Here is a 10433-nt window from a genome sequence, read left to right on the forward strand (position 1 = left end):
ACGCGCCGAGCGCGCCCATGTATGCCCCGGTGTACGACGACGCCAACAGACCGTTCTCCGACGTCGGTGCAAGCGCCGTTGATGCTCGAGGTACCGAGTCGCCGCCAAGGCACCGCCAAGCGCACCTTTGCGCGCTACTGCACCAAGCTCGGCAACATGCTCTTGCTGGTGCTCCTGAGCCTCGTGAGCATGTCCTTCTCGATCGGTCTCTTCGTGGTCATCATCGTCGGCGTCAGCTGCGGCATTGGATTCCTCCCGCTCGCCTGCGTCGGCCTCGTTGTCCTCAACTGCCTCATGGCGTGCGTCAAGCCGCTCGCGACCTTGGATGAGGCACTCTTCCGCCAGCGCCAGCAGCTCTACGAAGCGATCGTCAGCTCCTAGTTTCGTTCTAACTTTCAACGGGTCGAGGATGGCAACGTATTTGAGCCCGAATGACCACCACCCGTTTTACGTTTCTATTTTTCTTGAACATATCTCTCCTTCAGCAATGAGTTTCTATTTTTCTTGAACATATCTCTCGTTCAGCAACAGGTGGGTGGTGGCGCTGCAAGCCAATGGCCCGCGCCTGAGGAGCCAAGCATTTAAGAAGTTGAAGCCGTCGCTTCAAGAATGTATTGGACGCGAGTCGTTCCTCGGTTGACGCAGGGCTTCTTCCATGGACGGTCCTGTGGACACCTGCCGTGCCTGATAGGGCTTCTCGGCACCTATTTCGCGTGTGCCATCTGCGCGTCGCGTTTAAACCACAAAAACGCAGCCTCCGTGTGTTGCCCACGAGCCGTTTCGCGTGCGTACGACGTGTTTACCCATTCTCGAAACGGCAAAAAACGCATTTACCGTTCCGGTGCGTATTAGACATGGGTGGACAGGTGGCGAGAAGGCCGGTTGCCCATCACGGGTATGCACCGTCTGCTGGTCACGCGCATCATCCGAGCGCAACCTCATGGCAGCCTCCTCGACGCAGTAGTTCGCGCCAAAGAAGAATTCCAAGGGCGAGGCCAACGCACACGCTGCCACGTATATGCGTCGTGCTGTCTCGTATGCATTCGCTCGAGGCTGGTCGCGTGGGCTGTCGGGGCCGCTTTGTTGGCGTCGACGCGCTCTGGCAGCCAATCGCAGCGCTGCATCGGGCCTGACACCGCGTGTGTCACGCTTGTGGGCAGCTGAGGCAACGTGGCGTCTGGTCGGACGTTCGTTTACAGCCGTTGCCGTAGTCACTGGATGTCATTTACCTTTTCACAGGATGACGACCGAGACGCTGCATCGCTTTGTCGAGCCGCGCCACTTTGCCGTGAAGGAGCTCGCGACGCACTGCACCGTGTGCACGGGCGAGTACAGTAACTGGCAGCGCAAGCACAACTGCGCCATGGTATCGCTTCCTTCATCCTCACGACAAGGCCACTGATGATGGATCCTACTAGTGCGGCGAAGTCGTCTGCGCCCAGTGCATGGACGTGCGGGCCATCACGGTGCCCAACAAGGGCGCGGCCAAGGTCTCTGTCTGCTTTGCCTGCACCGTGCGCTGCGAGCACAAGTACCACTGCGACACCAAGCGCGCAGCCGGCGACGACCAAGAGCCCGTGAACGAGGCGCCGGCCGAGCATACGTACGTGGATACGTCGAGAAGGATGTGCCGTCGCTCATGCAATGAATTAGCTACACGGCCTCGATGGCGCTCATGGACAAGCGCGAGTTCCTCCGCGTCGATGCACTCTTCCACTACTACAAGGGCTGTCCAGAACACAACCACGAGAAGCCCGTGCTCACGATCGAGTGCATCGCCCCCGTCGACGCGTGGGTCCTCGACGTCCACCGGCACCAGTGCGTTGCGTGTGTGCGCAAGTTTAGCACGCTCTTGCGGAAACACCACTGCCGCATCGTACGTTGTCCCTCTACGTTCTTATTGCGCTTGCTCAAGTCGTACTCTCGTTGTTAGTGCGGCGAAGTCGTCTGTAAAACTGCATCCAGTCCAAGAGCGCGCTTTCGACCGGCACAGACCGCGTCAACATCCAAGTGTGCAAACTGTGTTTTCTCAAGTACTATTTTGTCAACTAACGTCCAATTATTGTCCATGTCCTGTGTACGTTCCAAACGACTTGCGATTGAAAGTTGCCTCTGGCCACGACTCCCGACGTTGCGGCGACAACAACGAAGAGAGGCAAGGACACGGCGTCCAGGCAGGCTTCAAGGATTGCTCGCGCACGATTCAAAGATACCAATGTAGCAGATCCTTTGAGCGTCAACACGAGGGCGTCTCTGTCTCCTGCACATCGCACCAATGATGCTAAAGGTGTCGCTTTCCTCCATCTGGAAGAAAACGGCAACGTTGCAATTGATGCTTCAAGCATCGTCAACATCGCACGCACAGATGTCGAAAGCTCCGCGACGTAGTCATGCTTGGACCGTCGGCGTTGCAGCGTACGCAAAGTACCAAGTCCCTTCTAGAAGACGCTAAGTTTCTGTACGCTTACTCGATTCCTGTGCCTGTACCTACCGGCATTACATGATCGTTCCTACTGCATATTGGCACACTTTAAAATTCCAAATTGCACTTTCTCTTTATCCGGACAGCTCCGGATATAACGGCCCACGAGGCTGCCACGAGGGCCTGAGAAATTCCTTCGTTGCAGCGCCTGAAGCATTCTAATGCGAGAGAGTATTACCAGATAGAGTATCGCAAAGAAGGAATGTGCGCATCGAACAGAATCGACTGCCGCTGCGCGCATCGAAGCTGCATGTCCATCGCACAGTGAAGGAGTCTTCCCAGGCAAGAGCGAAGAAGACATGAGCTGGCTGTTCAAGACGGTAGCCGCCGCCGTGCGAACCGACGGCTCACGGTGAGGTCTAGGACAACGCCAAGCAGCTGCGGGAGGCCGCCAAGGCAGGCCAAGTCTCCATTGTGGCCACCTTGCTGCAGGCTGGCGCGAGCCCGAACGCCTCCGACTGGGTGCGTCTGCAGCTCCTGCGCTTCGAATTCTGATGGGATCTGGCAAAGGCGGGCGACACGGCGTTGCACGTGGCGGCTGAGCGCGGCCAGACGCGCTGCATTGAGCTGCTTTTGCAAGCCGGCGCCGATGCCAATGCCGTCAACCTCGTACGATCTCTCGCACGCACAAAGTACGCTTGTCGAGACGAGGGGCTAGGCGCGACGCACGCCGCTGCACTACGCAGCACTGTACGGACACGTGGCCGCAGCCACGGCGCTCCTGCAAGGCCGGACCGTCGTCGAGTACGCCTCGCTCTTTGGCCCGGCCGCAGACGCGCCGCTCCAAGGCAACGCCGACCCAACACTGCCACGAGTGTACGTCATCTCTGCCATGTGTTCGTGTTGATGGATTCGTCTTATGTAGGATGGCGAGACGCCGCTGCATTGGGCGGCCCGGCACCCGTTCCCGAGCCTCGTGGCCACTCTGCTGCAGTACAAGGCCGATGTCCATGTCCGCAATACGGTACTTCGTCGCTACACGGACAAAGTCTCGAACCATGCACAACTTGTCGATGCTAGAAGGGCAAGTCGGCGCTGGACGTGGCCGTGAAGCGCGGCTACACGGACGTCGTAACCATGCTCCTCGAGGCCAAGGCAAGCGTCCAGGAGGCCAACCGCGTACACTGCCACGTCGCACGATGGAGATGTGGACATGTTGTCATAGGATGGGTGGACGCCGCTGCATGTCGCTACGTACCACGGCTACACGCTCATCGTGCGCCTCCTTCTCGACGCGGGTGCCGACGTAAATGCAACTACTACCGTACGTCGACGGACGTGTCTGACTTGTCTGATGGCGTGGAGACCGGTAGGCGGGCGACACGCCTCTGCACGTGGCAGCGCGGTATGGCCACGACAGCATCATCGAAGTGCTGCTCGCGTGCGGCGCCAGCACGTACATGTACAACCACGTACGTTGGAGCCGCAGCGTCCATCGATTCTACACTTGGCATGTAGACGGGCAAGACGGCGCTCGCGCTCGTCAAGGCCCACACGCACGGCGCCTTGCTGCTTGAAGCTGCCATGGTCGCGGCGGCCACCGAAGATGCTCACAACCAGCAACGGCACGAGCAGCTGGTCTGCGCCGCGCGCAATGGCGACGTGCACGAGACGGCAAGGCTCTTGAAAGCGGGTGTCTGCCCCGACGACGCGACCGTATATGGCTGTGACCTCTTTCTCTGTTGACCGTCGCGGTGTAGAGCCCGACGACGGCGCTGCACTGGGCGGCGGCGGAGGGCCATGCTCCGATCGTCGAGATGCTTTTGGAGGCCGGCGCCGACACGGACCCGGTGCAAGCCACGGTGCGAAGAATCATGTTTCCTGCAAAGTATCAAGGTATCAAGTAGGACTTGTGGACGCCGTTGATGCTGGCGGCCGCCCACGGCCATAATGCGGTCGTAGAGAGCCTACTGCGTCGCTACGCCAGCATTTTTTGACGGATGCGGTGACCGGTTTTGATTTCTTGGCCGCGGCGACTGACGAGCTGCCTGTAGGAGGGCAACACGGCACTTTTGATCGCTGCGATGCACGGAGCGACAGCGTGTGTCGAGCGCTTGCTGCAGGCGCAAGCAGACGTGTCGGCCACGAATGCTGTACTTGCGATTGAATAGAGGAGGTATCACGGCGTGTGGCGTAGGCGGGGGACTCGGCGCTGCATGTGGCCGCTCGCAGCGGCCACAGTGACGTGGTCCGCGTTCTGCTCGCCGCGCACGCGCCGCTGCATGCCATCAACCACGTACGACCCGTTTCCGTTATAAGGAGTCACCGTAACTGAGCCTGGAGTGCTGTGCAGGCCAAGGAGACGGCGCTGGTCCTTGCGCCGTTGCACAGCGACGTGGAAGCGATCCTGGCCCCGCTTGTCCAGTCGCACGTTGGCCACGTACAGACTCGATCATAGTCATCGATGGTTTGACGCGAGTGCGTAGCTCATCGAGGCCGTCAAGACGGGCGACGCTGCTTCCGTGCAAGCCTACCTGCAGGCTGGTCTGCCCGTGGATCTGCGCACCAAGGTAGACAACATATAGCGCGGTCGCGTGAGCATGCGGCTAGGCCGGCCGAACGCTTCTGCTGCTGGCCATTGAGAAAGGCCAGACGGCCATGGTCGACGTCTTGGTGGCGGCCAAAGCACCCGTCAACCAACGCGCAACCGTCCGTACCAAGTTATCTCGTCGCTGGACCGACTGATGGCATGGGCGTAGGATGGAACGTCGCCGCTGAGCTTGGCCGCCGGTCTTGGTGACCACCGCGTCGCTGAGACCTTGCTGCAGGCGGGTGCAAACCCCAACACAACGCATCGCGTAAGGCGGATCCAACCCTCGCCCTCCCCTAACCCGATATTGTAGGAGGGTCGTGCGCTGCTTCTCGTGGCGGCCAGCGACGGGACACGAAGCGCTCGTGCTACTGCTTGCGACGCACGGCGCCAACGTCCATGCGGCTGACGGCGTACGATTCGTCTGCGCTGCACATGTTTCGCATCTATATCTTTTTGTAGATGGGCCGCACGGCGCTGTACGAGGCCGTGCGCCATCACCATGCGTCGGTCGCGCGCATTCTTCTGGCCCATGGCGCAGACCCCTACGCGTCTGCTAACGACGTGCGATGTCTCTGGTTGTCGACATGGTGGCCCATGCTGCAAGTACTAGGACACGGACTCGCCGCTGGTGCTGGCCATGCGCACGGGCCAGAGCGACATGGCCGATCTGCTGTATCGAAGCGTGTACGAGCCGCCATACGAGGTATTCGCCCCAGCATTCGCACATGGTGCGACCCATGGACGTAGATGGATGCGTCGGACATTCTCGTGACCGAGCGCTTGCGGGCGGGCGGGCAAGGCGTCGTCGACCGAGGCCGCTACAAGGGCACGCGTGACGTCGCCGTCAAGTCGGTGCTTTCAACGTCCTCGGACTCGTCACTGGAGGACGAAATCACCGTCTTGACCAAGTACCGCTGTCTTGTTGTGCTTGGTTATAAAGCACGCTTTGGGGTTAGGTGCACCTCGCCTTTCATCCTGCCGCTGCTCGGCTACGTCAGAGACCCGTCCATGATGGTGCTCCCGTTCATGGACGGCGGCAACCTCCGCGAGTACCTCGACGGCGTCCGCGAAGAGCGACTGCCCGAGATGTACGCGACCGTCGAGATTGCCTACGCAATCGCGTCGGCCCTTGCGCATTTGCACGCAAAGTCGCTCCTCCACCGGGATTTGAAGTCGGACAATATCCTCTTGAGCCGTCGGCGCTTTGTGCAGGTCGCCGATCTCGGGTCGGCCCGCGACCACGCGCAGGACACGACGATGACGCAAGCCGTCGGCACGCTTCTGTGGATCGCGCCCGAAGTCTTCAACGGCGGGCGCTACGCGTTCTCGGCCGACGTCTTTTCGTTTGGCGTCATTTTAACCGAACTCGACACGCGTCAAAAGCCGTATTTTGACGCGCCATTGCGTGGCTTTCAGCTTACGGACGCGATTCGCGCGGGCGATCTGGTGCCGTCTCTGCGCGCCACGTGTCCTGCGTGGTATCGATCCCTCGCCCAAGCGTGTTTGCATCTCGACCCGAGCGCCCGGCCGGCCGCGACCGAGATCCAGACCACACTGGCGCTGCATTTGCCACGCACTTGCTCGTCCTTGGTGCGCCATCGCAGCGATGTATCGATGTCGACTCATCTTGGCGTAGGCTCTTGCACCCTGCACTGCGTAACACCCAACTCGTAGCTTCTTGAGCCGTGAACTCAATGTACTGTGATCCGACGGCCTATTTATCTGCTTGGGAGGGTATACAGGCTCAAGCCGTCGCGGTGCCATCGTCGCGGTCCTTGCTTCATTGCATTAACGTGTGAGATGCGGAGGCTCCTACAGGTCCAAGCCACGGTAGTGACAGATGTCATAATGGCATCTGGACGCTGAATGGACTTGGCAGAGCGGCTTGCCCGGACACTCGACACCTGGCAGCGCCACCAGACCACCAGACGGTGCTTGCGAGGGTTAGGGGTAGTGCGCCGGTAGCCACAAAGGGCTCGCATTTTCCATTTCCCAAGCTGCATCGACGCTTGGACGTATGTCGTCGTCGTTCGTGTGGGACCGAGACGTCTACAGCGGCGGCTTTGTCCATGGCCAGCGCTACACGCTTGACCCGGCGTCGCAGCATGTGCCGTTGAACGCGACGCAGAGAGCGCTGCGCCCGCCTCGACCCATTGTCCCTGCCAACTACGAGACGTTCCTAGGACTGCCCTCGTACCGCGACGGCAACCGCTGCGGCTTCACGCTCTTCACAGCCTTGTCGCGCGCGTCACGCCCCGAGAACCTTGTGATTGGTGTCGTCGATCAAACCCGCGCCGGTGACGTCGCGTGCGTCGACGCGTACTGCAAACTCGCCGCCGCGCACTGGCCCACCGACACGACGTGCCGGTACCAAGATCGCATCCGCGTCGATGCACATGACGCGGCGGCGTCGACGGGTCCGATCGCGGCGCGTGTGCGTCTCAACGCGCTCATCCAAGACGAGGTCTTTTGCCTTTTGACCGATGCCCACATGCAGTTCCTGCCACACTGGGACGACGAACTCGTGGCCGACTGGACGCGCACCGAGAACGAGATGGCAGTCCTCTCAGTCTACCCGCGCGGCTTTGAATGGATCGGGCCCAATCTCACGCCGAATGTGACGCAGACGCGTCACATTTGCTACTTTGCCCACGCGACGCTGTCGACGGTGCCCGACTTTGGCGCGATTCTGCTCGACAACTCAAACACGCCGCAGCTCGGCGCGGATTGGCGCGGGCTTCCAGTTTAGCAAGTGCCATGCGCAGACGCGCGTGGCCCTCGATGCGCGTCTGCGCTGGGTCTTCCTCGGGGAGGAGCTCCTGCGCTCGATGCAGCTCTGGACGCACGGCTACGACATCTACTCACCATCACGGCAAGGTCCCGTCGTCTTCCACGACGAGTCACGCATCGGCCACAACGGCTCGTACGTCCACTTTGCCTTGTCAAACGTGGTTTTTGAGACGTCTTAGGTTTGATGAAAATGTGGTCGACCCCGACGCACATGACACGGAGCGCGACTTGTCGATGAATCGTGTGCGCCAGCAGCTGCACTTGCCCGTGCTGGGCGAGGCGGACGAGACGGACCTGGACACATACTACACACAAGACCTTGTTCGGTCTGTGGACGCCTACCTCGCGTTTGCGGGTATTTCAAACGCGGATCTCGCCAAGGACCACTGGCCCTGCGACCAGCTCCACTGGGTCCCGTACACCAACCCAGAGCCGATCCACGCGCTCGTACCAGGCTACGCGACGGTCGACATGCAGCGCAACAACGATACTGCATCGGTGTACTTTGTGGCTGGCGTGGTTGTCGTGGCACTTGCGGCGGCGGTGGGCGGCTGCGTGCGGCGCTGGCGCCGCCAAGCGGTAGCCTATACCAGCGTGGTCACCGAGAGCGATGACGAGACGAGGGCACTCAAACGGGTTTAACACCAAGTGTCAATTCCACTTCAAGTCGATTTTGGACCATTTTCAAAAGCTATCGCGGAAAAGCTCGATGAACTCGTCGAGTTCCAAGCTCGCGTTGGCGTTGGCGTCGTACTGCTGAAAGATCTTGACAATGTCGGCGAGCTGCCACCGATCGGCGATGCTGCGCTCGGGATGCTTGTCGTAGAAACGGCGTTCGTTGGCCTTGAACTCGCGGAGGAGCTCGACCGGCTCGATCGCGCCGCTGTTGTCGACGTCAAAGAGATGGAAGAGCGCCGTGATGTCCGCCAGTGCTTTCGGGCTCAGTTCTCGGACCTTGGCCTTCTCGTGCCGCTCGGCAGCCACCGCGAGCCGCGCGAACTGCAGCATCTCGTCCTGCACGCGGTTCGACGCTCTGGGAAACATGGCCTAGACAGGATTCCACTGCCAATACATTCGTTATGGACTCGTACCTTGAGGAGCTCGGGCATGTCCAGCCTGCCGTTGTGGTCCTGGTCGAGGTCGCGGAAAACCCTACCCCTAGCTCCACCGCGTGCTCGCAATAGAAGAGTTGTACGTGTTGAGGGCGTCGCGCCACTCGTCGCCTTCGAGTTGCGACAACTTGTCCACAAACTCGCTCGTCTCGATGACTCCGCTGTTGTCGACGTCGATGCGGACGAAAATGCGGCACACTTCAAGCACGTGGTCGCGCGGGTACGGGCCAAAGAGCGGCTGGAGCAAGATGCGACGATCCGCGTCAACCATGTCCTTGACACTGGGCGCTGGAGATGTGAGGGCTTTCACAGGCTTGGGCAGACTGCTGCTGTTGTTGTTGGTGGTGGTGGAGGTAGTGGTGACAGCAGGCAGTACGACGTGCGTGACGCTGCAAGTGCCCGGCCGCGGTGGATTCGATGCTGGTGTTTTCTGCGACGCGGCCTTGAGCGGCCGGTCGGCGATCATCGCTTCAAAGCGAGCGAGGGTCTTCTCGGGACTTCCGGCCACCGGTGTAGCTTTGGAGGTTGTCGGGATGCCGTCGTGGATGATGCTGTCGAGGCTCTGTGCACTTGCCAACATTTTCTCGAGTCGGAGCGACGACGCCCGGTGCAGCTTGACGACCTTGGACACTAGAAAACAGCGTTCCATCTCATCACGGAAGAGGTCATGGGCGACGTACGGGTCGGAGCGGAGGCCGACGCGGCGAGGGTTGGGACGTGGCGTCGACGGGGCTTGGGCGTCGGCTTGCGCGGGATGTCTGGTCCGAGGTGTTGCAGCACGAATGCGGACGGTGTCGTGTCGATGGTTTCAAGGAGCAGCTTTGGTTGCTTCTTGGTCGCCGGGTTCCTAGCATGGCATGTCATAAAAAGGGGGGACGACGACGTGGGCGCACCGTAAATTCCGGCTGTTTTCGGTAAACAAGTGACGGTACACGAGTTTTTGGCGGTTGAGACTGTTGACACTCCAGTTGTCCTTGTCGTCGAAACTCATTTGAGAGAGCTGATTGGACGAGAGGCGGGGAAGCGTCGTTGAGAGCGACGAGAGCGTCTCGCGATGGTCGGACGCGAGCGACTACAGAACGCTCGTTCAGTTCTCTAGATAGACTATACCTCGAGGATTTGAGGGCCCGCGGGCGAGTGTACGTCGGACCGATCGGGTTGGGTCGTGGCCGCGGGCTGCGGCTTGAAGATACGGTCCATGCGCGCCTTGTATTTGACAGCTTCAACTTCCCAAGCCGTTTCCTAGTGTTGACATGATTTCAGCTCTTCCCTCGAGATCGCAAGAGCAAGACGAGACCCGAGCCATTTGAACGTCCGACTTCTTCCACGTGCTGTCGCCGTGCAGTTGGCCAAAGAGACGGTCTTTCTCGCTCTTGGAGGACGCCAACGAGGCAGGCACCTCGGGCTCTCCGAGGTCCAGCGGCGATGGCGATCCTAACGACGGCACACTCTGCACCCGCCCGAGTGTAGCATGCCTATAGAGCATGATGAGAGTTATTCGGTGATGTACTAGATC

The 10433-nt window shown here is 60.2% G+C and overlaps 5 protein-coding genes across 5 annotated transcripts; 4 read left to right on the forward strand and 1 right to left on the reverse strand.

Moving 5' to 3' along the window:
• Positions 1-1240: 1240 nt before the first annotated feature.
• SPRG_13521 (hypothetical protein) lies at positions 1241-1968 on the forward strand (the record flags this gene model as incomplete). The annotated part of the gene is made up of 3 exons (XM_012353117.1): positions 1241-1366; positions 1419-1603; positions 1654-1968. The coding sequence occupies 3 exons, from the start codon at positions 1241-1243 to the stop codon at positions 1931-1933; spliced, it is 591 nt and encodes a 196-aa protein (XP_012208507.1). The 3' UTR covers positions 1934-1968.
• Positions 1969-3077: 1109 nt separating this feature from the next.
• Positions 3078-4497, forward strand: SPRG_13522 (hypothetical protein; the record flags this gene model as incomplete). Its single annotated transcript, XM_012353118.1, has 9 exons — positions 3078-3114; positions 3193-3296; positions 3348-3446; positions 3503-3601; positions 3648-3746; positions 3796-3894; positions 4183-4284; positions 4330-4427; positions 4477-4497. The coding sequence occupies 8 exons, from the start codon at positions 3078-3080 to the stop codon at positions 4417-4419; spliced, it is 729 nt and encodes a 242-aa protein (XP_012208508.1). The 3' UTR covers positions 4420-4427; positions 4477-4497.
• Positions 4498-5673: 1176 nt separating this feature from the next.
• SPRG_13523 (TKL protein kinase) lies at positions 5674-6675 on the forward strand (the record flags this gene model as incomplete). The annotated part of the gene is made up of 4 exons (XM_012353119.1): positions 5674-5718; positions 5763-5923; positions 5972-6605; positions 6652-6675. The coding sequence occupies 4 exons, from the start codon at positions 5674-5676 to the stop codon at positions 6673-6675; spliced, it is 864 nt and encodes a 287-aa protein (XP_012208509.1).
• Positions 6676-7032: 357 nt separating this feature from the next.
• On the forward strand, positions 7033-8447 carry SPRG_13524 (hypothetical protein; the record flags this gene model as incomplete). The annotated part of the gene is made up of 3 exons (XM_012353120.1): positions 7033-7758; positions 7781-7938; positions 7985-8447. 3 exons carry the CDS (start codon positions 7033-7035, stop codon positions 8445-8447), a joined length of 1347 nt encoding a protein of 448 aa, XP_012208510.1.
• A 42-nt stretch (positions 8448-8489) lies between these two features.
• SPRG_13525 (hypothetical protein) lies at positions 8490-10403 on the reverse strand (the record flags this gene model as incomplete). Its single annotated transcript, XM_012353121.1, has 7 exons — positions 8490-8852; positions 8897-8957; positions 9001-9547; positions 9598-9764; positions 9811-9989; positions 10028-10159; positions 10215-10403. 7 exons carry the CDS (start codon positions 10401-10403, stop codon positions 8490-8492), a joined length of 1638 nt encoding a protein of 545 aa, XP_012208511.1.
• Between the last annotated feature and the right edge of the window lie 30 nt (positions 10404-10433).

Source organism: Saprolegnia parasitica (genome assembly GCF_000151545.1).
Source record: "Saprolegnia parasitica CBS 223.65 unplaced genomic scaffold supercont2.115, whole genome shotgun sequence".
Classification (NCBI taxonomy): domain Eukaryota; phylum Oomycota; class Saprolegniomycetes; order Saprolegniales; family Saprolegniaceae; genus Saprolegnia; species Saprolegnia parasitica.